Here is a 13613-nt window from a genome sequence, read left to right on the forward strand (position 1 = left end):
AAAATACTATACAATCAGTTTGTTTATATAGATACAATGACCATTTACAACTTGCCATCTAGACCACTAATACTCATATTTGGATAACTAATTTAACTTCCAATTTCATGAACGTGAACCTTTTGTTTCTGTTTGGCTTCTTGAGCTTTTAACTCCAGACCTTCTATATGATTTTGTAAACTCCAACAATAGGCTTAATAATTTACGAAGTTGGCATGATGAACTCATGTCCAACATGCACCGGATTGGTCCTTCCTGACAGATTCCTGGTTGGATGGACACTTGTATGTATGTACGATGTGCATTCTATTAAAATTCCCCCCGCTGTCATTTTGTCAATTCTACATAATGAGAGGAAATACCAATGACCTTCTGAAGTTTTGTGCAGATTCTCCAAATTTTCATTACCCTGAGTATAAACATGAGTTTCCCTTGCCAATTTCATTTCCTCCAACAGCGGGGCCATGTACCCATTTCTTTTGTTTTATATTGAATATCAATTTAGTTTCTAGCCTAATCAAAGCTTCAACTTCACCAATTGACAATCAAATCTTCCGAACTTATGATCTGCAATTTCCATCATGATGATTTCTACAGGAACACAAATCTTAATGAAAGAACCATGAGATGTTCTTCTGAATGATGACAAACATATCAACACACAAAATAACAGCTGCAGTGAAATTTAGATTTTGACGATGTTGCATGTATAAAAGAGGCTGCAACTTAAACATAATTACTCAAATTGATTGCACATGATTTCTATTTTAATGGCAGCTTTAAAATGAGGTGAGAGTTTGCTAGTCTCACTTTTTGTCATAAACGAAGTACGTTTTGATTGATTGGCTTCAGCTAGAAGCCTAGAGGCCTCATGCGCATGGAATAATAAAAGAATAGAAAATATTATGAGAAATGCTTTGAATTCGAATTTGAGATTCAAAAAATATTTTGAAAGGAATTTTTTATTTTTAATCGAATGATTAAAAAATTATTTTTTAATGATGTTATGACTTCTCAAAATACTTTTTGAGTACCGAATTCCGGACCACAGCAGTACTCAAATATTATAAGAAGTAAGAACAAGACCGTAGTTTGAGGTAGACGAAGTCATTAATACTTTAGGATTCGAGTCATGATGAGGAGGACCACATCTTTGTAGGTAGGAGCCTTTGAAAAGGACCGAGATAATTTGGCAAGTTGTGATTCTTGGAAGTATATACATTTACATACATACATATATTATATTATATAAAAATAGAGTTTGGGGGAAAAGAATAAATAACGCGGAGGGATAACGAAAGATTTATTGCCTTAACGATAAGGAACATTGCCTTAATTAATAAAGAAGTAATATTTTATCAAAAAATGCTTCATTGAACCGGTCTGTGCAACCGGCGGGAAACAAATTATAAATAAAAATCGGCCCCTTCGACGTCAAACTAGCTTGTCATCATCGTGATGATCGTCCTGCACTGATGGAATATTTTATTTTAGTACATGAGACAGCTAGCCCCATTATTAGTCCTCCTATTCATACATCCACCGCTGATGAGTTCCTTCATCCTTGTAGAACTTCCGATCCGGAAACGAGTGCAATGCACAGGGATTTAATTATTTTAAATTGGACATACGTACGTTCGAACGGCAACTTCCGCTCTAATTTAATTAGGTTATAAATTTAGACTGATCATCTTGAGAATTTACCTCGGAGCCATGATGCAATGTATCTTTAGAAACAAAGAGCCAGTCCATGTACTCAGACTGATCAGTCAGAGGAGACATTGGTTGAAAATCCTCCGAGCCATGCAGTTCTGTTTCTTTAGAAACCAAGAGGGCATGATCAATAAACGTTGGTGAAGAATGGACTGTATCACAGGTAGTGCTGCTGCTACCACCCTCATTATTACTGTTATTGTTTTCAATACATGAAGATAGCTCCGAGAAATCTGTGTTGACCAGAAACTCTGACAGGAAACTTTTGTCAATCTCAAAATCATCCATCATGAAGTTGGATAAATTATTTTCTTCCAAATTGCAATTTGAGAATTCAACTGTCATGTCGTGATTCTCATCAAGAACTAAAGAGGGATGTTCAACGACGACTGGCTTGGTGTGATGATCAAACTGCTGCTGCTGATGATGATCGTGAGGTTCCTGTGGCCCCGAGGTACTGATCGGGATAACTTTGGTGCACCTTGTTGCCTTTGTACGTATCACGGTACATGAAGCGCCTGTATTTGCTTTTGGTGGCTCCATTACAGCTGACGCTTTGGTGAGGTTTGGCTTTTCTTGTGCATGATTTGATGATGATCTACGTTTTGAGGTGGGGTTGGGGTCCTGACCTAAGAGTACTTTCCTTCCAATGTTGGTGTTCCAGTAATTCTTGATTTCATTGTCCGTTCGTCCGGGAAGCCGCCCAGCTATCAGAGACCATCTGCAATGAGACACATGAGACAGGACATTCTTATATATCATCAATCTGCGGTTGTCTGTAAACTAAATATATACTTTTAATTACTTCATCACCTGTTTCCCAAGAGTTTGTGAAGCCTGATAATAAGCTCCTCTTCATCATTGGTTATGTTGCCTCTCTTAATTCCAGGTCTTAGATAATTCAACCATCTTAGCCGGCAACTCTTCCCACATCTCTTAAGCCCTGCATAACCCATTAAACTATTTTTATTTTCTTAAGCTTAATCTACCGCAATAAAGAAAACGAAAAACGCAAAAACGCAAAAGGTTGTTCCTCTGTTCGATCTTTAATAGATGGAAAAAAAATATCTAACCCGCTCTTTTGGGAAGGTTTCTCCATTTTCCTTCGCCATGAATTTTGATGTATCCTTTGAGTATTTTGTCTTCAATAGCTGTCCATGTTCCCCTATTCAAGCTCTGATCTTTTGAACAACGAGGACTCCTTCCCATTTTAACCAATCTCCAAGAACCCCGGCCTCCTCTCTCTCTCTCTCTCTCCCCAGTTGTTTGCACTAGTGGACAGAGAGATCGTGACACCCTCTATGATTGAAGATGGGGGATTGCAGTGTTCCTATTTATATATTAGGAAAAATTCTAGACATAAGCTTCACACCCTGCACACCTACTTAAAAATATGTAATTTTACTTTTTTATCTATATAATGAAAATGATTTCAGACATGTTTACAAGTAAAATAGGATAAAACGGTAAAATAACATATTTTTAAATGGGTATATAGAGTGTAAGGCTTATGGGTAGCACTGCTCTTTATATATTGTCACGAAGAGAATGGTATAGGGCACGAACCACTAACGTCATCTCCCCATCTTTAATTTGGGTCTTATTTAGCTTCAAAATAATAATAAGAAACATGGGATCCCAAAGTTGCGGTAGATTGCATATGAAGATCAACCTCGTATCTCCGGGACAATCAATTTACCAAGGAGCTTTTACAAATTAACACCAAAAACACGTGTTGTGAGTGATGATGACGAATGGCTCCCCGTAAAATCTCTGAAGCTAATAAAAAAACAGACATGAGGGGAAGGATATATCAGGAAAAACAATTACCACGGCGAGAATTATAATTAATTTGACTGCAAATTAATTAAAAAAATTAAAAATGAGAAAAGATGCAAAACAATAGGAAGAAAATTTTGGAAAATATTTATTAATGATAAAATTCAAAATTATGAAAATTTTCTCGAAAAGGAAAATTTTAAATTATTGCATAAATAGAAGATTTTGAAAAAAGAAAAAAGAGATCAAATGTTAAACTCACACATGGGGCTCTTGATGATAGTTTTTTTTACTAAATGATTAAGGAATTATTTTTTAATGATGTTGTAAATTTTTTTAAAAAATATATATATTTAAAAGTATTAAAATATACATGAAAAAAAAAACAAAACAAAAAAAATTACAGTTTCGGAATCCCTCATGTGTGCATGGCTGTAGAGCCACTAAAAAAAAACTAATATTGCCCCAATTTAAGGAATTAAGATTAAGTTTTTTTTTTTCTTTAGTTTTATCAAATTTGAGGGCGCAGATTCATCTTCTTAAAATAGTTCAGCACAATCAACATAAAAGTTGAACCGAATAATATCCCTTATCAATTTGTATTTGTATAACAATTAAAACTCATACAAATCTTTCTTGGAGCTTAACTAGCTAGCATATATTTCTAAAAAAAAAAAAAATCATCAGAAGAACTGCATGCACCTGCCCTTCTGCCATGCATGGGAAAATAGTCGCTGAGAAAAGTCACAGGTGAAAGTTCGTTGAAACTCCAAAACCTAAGGACATAAAGCCATGCTCCAAGTTTTGCAAAAAAAAAAAACGTTTTCATACAGCAGTGGGACCACATCCATGTCATCGTAAAAAATAATATTAAAGAAAAATTAACATGCGGCCAGTATGAGTACGCGTGGAAATTGAAAACGATCCGCGCAGGTCGTTTTCAATTCAGTAGTACACTAGTACTCCATAATTTCCTTCAATGTATACACGGCTTGCTTGCATGCGTACAGTTTGGCATCTAATTAAAATTAACCACACGAACCCCATTAATTTGTTCATGCAGCATCATGTGGTCCAACTGATAAGAGACGACATGCATGCATGCATGGTCCCAGCTGCTGTAAAGATCACGTTTTTGTTTTGCAGGGTAGAACAGGAACTTTCACCATCACTGAAAGAAAAAGAAAGTTAGCTTCAAGAAAATGCGTTTCCCATGCATGGTAGAAGGGCAGGTGCATGCCAGTAAAAATGATGATTTTCTTTTTTTTTTTTTTTGAAATATATGATTATTTCAAAATAAACTGATCAATGTAATTGCAACAAAACTTAATTTATGTGACAAATACAAAAAAGTTATCTGCAACGACTAAATTAATGATTTATTCTTGCAAATAATAATATGCCATGAATTGCAAATGGTGATTTTTCAAAGTATTTATTAGCCTACGACACGTTTTTGTTGAATTTTATACTCATCATGTATTATAAATTGTTTAGTAGCAACGTACGTACGTCCGGAGTACTAGTACTTAAACACTACACGTACTGTTATTTGTTCTAATACGTTGCATCCGTCCTAGTTCCACTCAAATAATAATATTTTGTAGCAACGTCCAAACTTTTCTTTCCAAGTACTTGATATTACCAAGGACAACATTTTTTGTTACAACTAATTTTTTTACCAGTGGATTTATTTTACTTGCAAGTTTCATGTTATTAAATGATCGATTCCATACTTTCCTTGCAAAGTACTTCATATTTTCATGAATGATAACCTTTTTTGTTGTAACTAATTTTATAATTACTAATGGGTTTATTTTCCTTGCAATTACGTAATTAGTAAATTAAGGCGCCTCTGCATTTTTTGCAACTAATTTTATGATCGACCCAAGTACGTTCGATCCATTCTAATAATGTTCAGTAGCATCGTCTGGGCTTTCCTTGCAAAGTAATTCATATTTCAAGCAACCTTTTTCTAGCAATTGATTTTATTGCCTGTTGTTAAAAATGATGATAAAAGATTAAAAGTAAAATGCAAAAAGAACAATCACACGACACAAGATTTATACGGTTCAGCAAATTGCCTACATCTACGGAAACTGTAGAGGATTTTTATTACTTGAGTTCAACAATCAAACTCGAACTCCTGAAGAGCTATTTCAGCAACTGTACTGGACTTGTCCTTGTACAAAATCTTCTCATTGAATATCACATTCATGCTTTTTATAATCTTCTAACCTTGATCATCCTAGAAACGATCGCCAAATGTCTCGTCTCCATAGCTAATGAAATAACATTTCTTTGACTTGGCCTCAAGTTTACTACGTACATCAGAATCAACAAGAACATAAGAAAGACAGCCAAAAGTTTTAAGGTGATAAAATTTGATCTCTTTCTTGCTCCAAGCTTCTTCGGGCAGTCCACAATCCAATGGAACTAATGGCCCTTTGTTTATCAAGTAACAGCAGTGCTGACTGCGTCTGCCCATAAAGTATGTGGTAATCCAGTGTACAACCTCATGCTTTTAGTTGCTCATTTATGATTCTGTTCATACGTTCAACAACTACATTTTGTTGTGGTGTCCTAGGAATGGTCTTCTCCACTCTGATACCCAAAGCTGCACAATACTCATTCAACCCTCCATCAATGTACTTACCACCATTATCAGACTTCAAACATTTCAAATTTAAGTCTATCTCTGTCTCAACCATGGCCTTCCAATTTTTGAATACAGTAAACACATCAGATTTATGTTTCAAAAAATAGTACCAAAAACCTCCAAGAGATGCCACTAGGGAAGGTCTCCATATGTCTGTGTGCACAAGATCTAACTTTCCTGTTTTCAGTATTCTACCACTCTTCAAGAAATTGACATTCTTTTGTTTCCCCCTAATGCAAGTCCCACGCATATTGAAATCAACTAACTTCAGTTTTAGTAGCTTGCCTTTAGATAGTAATTCTTTCATGCCTTTCTGACTCATATTGCCCAGCCTACAATGCCACAAATCTGCCGTTCTCTCGGCAACGATAGTAACAATAGTATTATTCAAACCAGTAGTCATATAGAGAGTACTAGTTTTCTTACCCCGAGCAAATATCAATGCCCCTTTAGTGACATTCCAGGTACTATATGAGAATGCTACTAAATGACCACAATCATCTAACTGCCCAATAGATATGAGGTTCTTCTTCAACTCAGGAATGTGTCTAACATTCTGCAAGATCCATTTGTTCTTGTTAGGGAGTGCAATATCAATGTCTCTTATTCCCACCACGTTCAATGTCTCTCCATCAACATTGTTCTGCATTATTTCCTGATGGGAGGATGTGTGGAAGGAAGCTCCTGAATCCTGAATCCAGTATCCAGCCATCAACTGGACTATGAATTGCAAGTAATAGTGCATCATGTACTTCGTCAGTTACCACATTAGCATTATCATTCTCCGTCTTATTCGAATTTCTACAGTTCTTCTTTATGTAACCAGCTTTGCCACAATTCCAACAAGTTGCATGCTGCCCAAGTCTTGAATTGCTCTTACCCATGTTCTTTGATTTTAATCTACCTCTGTTTGAATTCTTGTTTTGTGATCTCCTCTGAGAATCAACATTAAATGCTGAACTCGAATCCGAGGTCTCACCTGAATCCCTCATGCACACCTCCTTAACCAAAATCAAATCACGAATATCATCTTATTTGAACTTTGATTTACCAGCAGAATTACTGACAGCCATTCTCCTGACTTCCCAATTATTTGGCAGTGAACCTAATAGTATCAATGCACGTGTCTCATCATCAAACTCAATTTCAACAAACAATAAATCATTTGTGATAGTATTAAAATAATTCAGATGTTATGCAACAGACGTACCATCTATCATCTTCAAATTGAATAACTTTTTCATCAAGTGTACCTTGTTATTCGTTGACGGCTTTTCATACATACCTGACAAAGCCGTTATGAGATTCGCAGTTGTCTTCTCCTTGATGACGTTGTGTGCAACGATCTCGAAAGAGTTAGCCGAGTGACCCCCAGAACCTGTCGATCTAACAGGTTCCAATCAGTAGCCACCATGCTATCTGGCTTCTTCCCCAACAATAGAAGATGAAGTCTCTTCCAATAGAGATAGTCATCTATCTGCATCCTCCAATAATCATAATTTGTGCCATCAAACTTCTCAATCCCCGATACCTTCACTTCTTCTCTAACCATTGTTTTTCCTTTAACTCAAACATTGGCTCTTGAAATCAATTGTTGTGAAAAATGATCACAAAAGATTGAAAGTAAAATGCGAAAAGAACAATCAAACACACATAATACAAGATTTACGTGGTTCGGCAAATTGTCTATGTCAACAGGAGCTGCAGAAGATTTTTATTACTTGAAAAACCAAAATACAACGTTGGGCGACTACTGTGCACGCACTACATGACCATATGACAGAACACATCATATTTATAGTGAAAACAATGGAAAAACCGTAAAATCTCAATAATAGCAATGTTCGCTCGAGCAGCGTGTCGAGAGCGCCTCGAGCGAATCTGTTTCCCACAATTGCTCGAGCCAAGTGTCGATCAACTCACGAGCGAACTCTCTGACTTGAACTTTGCTTGAGCAGTGTGTCAAGCGATATCAAGCGAACTTTCTGTATCACATCCGCTCGAGCTCACTGTCGAGTGGTCTTGAAGGAACTCTCTGACTTGCCTCTGCTCGAGCAGCTAATGACTCCGCTCAAACGATGTGGACTAGACTCCACAGTACTCAACATTACCAACGGGTTTATTTTCCTTGCGATTATGTAATTAGCGATGTATTTGTGTTTCTTACAAATAATTTCATAACCGACCTAAGCATTGGTCCGGTCTTAACAATGTAAGTTCGACTTGTTCTAATAATGTTCAGTAGCAACATCTGAACTTTCTTTGCAAAGTGCTTCATATTTCCAACGATAACATTTTTCATTGTAAATGATTTTATCACCAATGGGTATATTTTCCTTGCAATTATGTAATTAGTAATGGATCTACGTTCTTTGCGAGCCATTCTTCTTTTTCCATTCCCGCGCTCCTTTATTTCCATTTCAAACCCAGGTAAGCCACCTCTCTCTCTCTCTCTCTCTCTCTCTCTCTCTCTCTCTCTCTCTCTCTCTCTCTCTCTCTCTCTCTCTCTCACACACACACACACATCTGCATCTCTTAGTCTGTTCTCTCTCACCTGTAAATCTCTTAGTCCCTCTCCCTGCTCTACGACAACCTCCATGACTAGATGTCTATGCCGATAAGCCAACTGCTTGGAGCACGCAGAATCGTCGTCTAGAGCACTGCTACTAGTGAGTCATCCTTCTCTTGGTCTCATCTCCCTCTTCTGTCTAATCTCTCTCTCTACCAAGGATTCTCTCTCTACCTCTCAATGCCTGCACCATAGCCTAGACACTGTACCCAAAAGGCATCGCCAATGTAGCCCCCTCAAGTCCGCACCGCACCTATAAGACTATTTCTCTGTCAATCCACTATCCTTTTGTCTCTCTATATTTTCTCTGTAACTCCCATCTCTAGTTTGATCCTCTCTCTCTCTCACTCTCACACACACACACGTCATCGGCCCACCTCATGCTTTGGCTAAATATAATATACTATGCTTGTTTCGTTTGGTTGTTTAATTGTTTGGCAAAACAAAGATGGTGGACAAGGTTTCCATATAGAGAGTCACAACACAATGTTTGGTATATGGATAGAGGCAAGAAATGGATCATTGGCTATGGTGGCGATGCCATTATGGGTTGATTTGGTCATGGTATGATCATTTTCTTGAAGTTCCCATGTTTGTGTAGTTACAATCAACCTTAATATTATTTTTTTTTTATCTCCTAAGTGAAATCTCAAATGCATATATAGGTTCCTTAAAAAAAAAATGCATATGTAGGTACTAGAAGTGTATGATAGTATGAGTGGCTAGGTTGCGATGTTTGGCCCTTTCTAAGAGCTTCCCCATAAATTTTAGTTTTTTGCACTCACCTTCCTTTTGATGGCAATAAAGAAAACCAACTTCTAATTAAGATGAAAGGTAATCAAAACATTTAAGCATCCTAATAATTGTATATGATCCTTATGGCATTCATTATATGAAATGTAGGCAAAATGGTTATGTAGCTGTTGGGATTGCTTTACCTATGCACTCTACATTTAAGGTAATTGAGAGGAAGCCCCCCCAAAATAAGCAATTAAGGTTGCTTTCATATTGGGCAAGTTGTAATTTATTTTGCTTTCCCTTTAGAGAAATGTTTTCTCATAGTTTTGATTGCTTTCCATATGTACTTTAACAAATTGAATTCGATTTGCATATGTCTTCTTTGTATTTGAAATGATTGAGAAAATTGTGACTATACATGATTTTTCTTTCCTGGACAATTTATGTGTTGTGTGAAATTTTTTTACCAAAATAGAAATATCTAAGAGATGCAATGTACTAAGAGCTAAAATGCAAGGTTTTACTGGTTTCAATGCAAATTTACAAAGAGCTTGACTGCAAATTTAAATGCAGCAATCTATAAGAATTCATCTATATCATCTAGTTTGTATTACAATATGTCAATAACTAAAAATCGTTTAGAGCAAATATGTACTAAGAGCTTGAATGCAACTTAAATTTTGCATTATTAATATATTGATAACTAGTTATATTTATTTAATAATTGTTAAGACTTATATCAGTTTTCTTCTTTTAGTTTGTAATGTCTTTTTTTTTTTTTAAATGTTGACAAGTCAACGCTTACAGTTTTCTTCTTTTAGTTTGTTGACATGACAACACTTGGATTGTGAGTATATATATCATCTTCGAGCTGACAAGAAGATCAAAACTAATAGGACTCGGGAAGAGCATGTGTTGTATTCCAGCCAAAATTATTGTAGGAAAGGTACACCGATACACAGAAATGAGTCCAAGGTAAACCTGCCAGGCCAAAAATCTGCCAAATATTTGGCAAAACTATATATACTTGTCTTTAGAGGATGCTAATGTTGATTAAGTTGATAGAGCATATTGTTTAGGGATTAGTAGGTTGAGAACTGGAGGATTTGTAAGTTTCTCTTTAGAATGAGACTTTCTAAAGTTGATCTTAAACTTAATGACTTATAAGTTCTCCTTAGGATCATCAGTGGGTTGATTAAACACAGGCTGTTTATTGTGCATTTCGAATGATTGAAAACTTGATAAAAATTCATTTTTGGGACTTTTTTTTGGGACGAAATGAAAATGGTCCCAAAAAAATGAGATGTGGAGACGAAATTCAAATTTCATCTCTAAAAAATGACAAAAGCATTTACTGTTCGAACAATATATGTAGGGATGAAAAATTTCGTCCCTAATAAAATAACCATTCAAACATTGACAAAAAACATTTGAATAAAATAAAATAAACATTCGAATGGATTTTATTTATGGTCGAACGAGAATTCGACGCGTTAAGTGACAAATTTTAGTGGGACATTGACTTACATTTTGAACAACATACAACAACATTCGAATGTCAAGGTTAATCAATGTTCGAACAAATATTATATATGATCGAACGGGAAATTGGGGGTTAAGTCATTAAATTTAGTGGGATATTGACTTACCGTTCGAATGAATGGGTTAATAAATGTTCGAACGTAAAATAAAGAGTTTGAACGAAGATTTATTGTAGAAATATCTAGAGGGAATGTGGAACGTTTGAATGGTATATATTTCATTCGAATGGTGATGAAAGTTTTTCAATTTTTTTATGGCAACATAATACCTTACTCAATTATGGACATATATTTAATTTATATAAAAAATTAGCAGCGATAAGATACGGCAGTATAGATCAATAACAATTGTGGCGATAAGATGCGGAGGTATAGATCAATACCAGCGATTTAAAAATCGCTGCAATTGAATTATTGGTTTTGTGAACTCAGTTGTAGCGATCTAAAAATCGTTGGGAATTTATCAATTGCGGCGAATTAAAGTCGTCGCAAAAAATAGAATAAATCGCCGCTAATGCTGAAATCTATTCCAACGGCTTAATTAAATTGCTGAGAAATCTTTTTGCGGCGAATATTATTCGCCGCAAATATCCTAAAATGATGATAAAAAAATATTTCCCGCAATATATGATCGCCAGAAATAAGCTTAGATATTTTATTCTCAATCCGATGTGTGTAGTGTTGATAGTTTAAAATTGCAATACTAAAAATAAAAAAGTAAAAATAAATAAGAGGAAAATGATGCACGTGATCTTTTTGAATGCCTATATATGGTGTATATATAACTAAGAGGTTCAAACAGTATTATATTTGTAACACTAGAAAATTCATATAGTTTGGAAGGTCAGCAATTAATTATGATTCAGCATTGGTGCATTATTACCCTGCTCCATTTAGCTCAATTCTGAAAGGTGATTGATCCGTCTCTTACCCTCATATTTTTGGGCCTCTACATGTACAATTTGTCCTAGTACATTTTCTGAAAAAGTCACTTTTTAATTCGGCCTACCATGTGCGTGCTGTGCAGACTGCAGAGAACGTCGACAGAGAGAGAATTCACGACCATTAATATGTTCTTGTATGGTCTACGTTTAGCAGCATTAAACTCAGCCTCACGTACCTGTACTGGTCCTCTACTCTCTCTCTCTCTCTCTCTCTATATGTGTGTGCACTTTTTCCCCCTTATTCCTCTAATAATTTCCAAGTAAAACAAAATTGGGTTTAATTTTGGTCTTATACAGAAGCGAACACATGTAGTAAAAATGTCAATTTGCTTTAGAGGTGTAAAGTTGGGTGTCTCGGCCGAAGCGCCTGTATTTGCTTTTGGTAGCTCCACTACATGCATGCAGCTGAGGCTTTGGTGGGGTTTGGCTTTTCTTGTGCTTGTTTTGATGACGATGATCTCCGTCTTGTGCTCCTCTTCATCATTAGTTATGTTGCCTAGCTCTCTTAATATCAGGTCTTAGATAATTCAACCATCGTAGCCGGCAACTCTTCCCACATCTCTAGCTAGGTTGCCTTACTTGAGAATGGTTTGATGGCGCTGGACATGTTACCTTATCCTTGTCGAGTTGTGTTGTCTTTGGAATTTTACAGGCCTTGATGTAACTATGGTTTTCCTCTTATCAAAAGCGAGGATTTATCAGTAAAGAGTTTCATGGCCCTGAATAACCCATGAATTAAAATATTTTTATTTTCGTAAGCTTAATCTACCGCAATAAAGAAAAGGAAAAACACAAAAACGCATAAGGTTGTTCCTCTGTTTTTTGACAAAAATATGTAACCCGCTCTTTTGGGAAGGTTTCCTTCGAGTATTTTGTCTTAGATAGCTGTCCATGTTCCCCTATATATTCAAGCCCTGATCTTTTGAACAACAAGGAGTACTCCTTCCCATTTAAACCAATCTCCAACAACGACAAAGACTCTCTCTCTCTCTCTCTCTCTGTTTGCAGTTGTCACGAAGGTTAATGGTAGAGGCAAGGCAGAAGTAGGAACCACCGACACAATCTCCCTATCGGCCTCATCTTCCCAATCTTTAGGTCTTGGGTACAAAATAATAATAATAATAATAATAATAATAATAATATAATAAGAGACAGGGGAAGCCGAAGATGCCGTTGGTTGCATGTGAAGAGCATACGTCCGGATTTTGCTAGATACAAGCGAGTTCGTGTATCACATCGCGTACCGATGATTTTTTTTATTTAAAAATAAATAAAAAAAATTTTAAGAGAAGAAGAAAATCTCATATATCATAAAAATTATTTTTATCTTTAATTCACATCATTTCATTAAACATATATATTATATATCAATATTAGTACACAAACTTACTTGCAATAAAATATTTCCTTAATCATTAATGAGAGCTCATGTTCAGCATTTTCTTCTTCCTCATTTACCCCTCCCTCCTCCTTTAAGATGTTGTGAACCATAAAGTCATTTTCTTCTTCATTAAAGAAGAAGACAAAATTCCTCATGCAAAATCTCTCCCGCAAAAACAAACAAAAAAAATGCCCAAATATCTCTCTCTCTTTCTCTATGAAATGCTTTGTTTAAATGACGTTGGTTCATTGATTGTTCGATCTGGATCTCCAGCAACAACAAAATTTAA

General features: G+C 35.8%; 1 protein-coding gene across 2 annotated transcripts; it reads right to left on the reverse strand.

The window, feature by feature from the left end:
• Positions 1 to 1292: 1292 nt before the first annotated feature.
• On the reverse strand, positions 1293 to 8626 carry LOC109019804 (myb-related protein Zm38-like). 2 transcript variants are annotated; one of them, XM_035683224.1, is made up of 4 exons: positions 8591 to 8626; positions 2787 to 2967; positions 2527 to 2656; positions 1293 to 2434 (listed from the first exon to the last, which is right to left on the reverse strand). In XM_035683224.1, exons 2-4 carry the CDS (start codon positions 2920 to 2922, stop codon positions 1666 to 1668), a joined length of 1035 nt encoding a protein of 344 aa, XP_035539117.1. In that variant the 5' UTR covers positions 2923 to 2967; positions 8591 to 8626; the 3' UTR covers positions 1293 to 1665. The 2 variants fall into 2 exon arrangements, with proteins under 2 accessions (XP_035539117.1, XP_018857729.2); XM_019002184.2 differs by lacking the exon at positions 8591 to 8626 and having other exon boundaries at positions 2787 to 3011.
• Between the last annotated feature and the right edge of the window lie 4987 nt (positions 8627 to 13613).

Source organism: Juglans regia, chromosome 12 (assembly GCF_001411555.2).
Source record: "Juglans regia cultivar Chandler chromosome 12, Walnut 2.0, whole genome shotgun sequence".
In the NCBI taxonomy this organism is placed as follows: Eukaryota; Viridiplantae; Streptophyta; class Magnoliopsida; order Fagales; family Juglandaceae; genus Juglans; species Juglans regia.

Coding starts and splice junctions, on each gene's coding strand:
- LOC109019804 (XM_035683224.1), bottom strand. CDS start 2,922: ATGGGAAGGAGTCCTCGTTGTTCAAAAGATCAGAGCTTGAATAGGGGA. Junction 2,657..2,786: donor AAACCTTCCCAAAAGAGCGG/GTTAGATATTTT, acceptor TGGGTTATGCAG/GGCTTAAGAGATGTGGGAAG. Junction 2,435..2,526: donor CACAAACTCTTGGGAAACAG/GTGATGAAGTAA, acceptor GTCTCATTGCAG/ATGGTCTCTGATAGCTGGGC.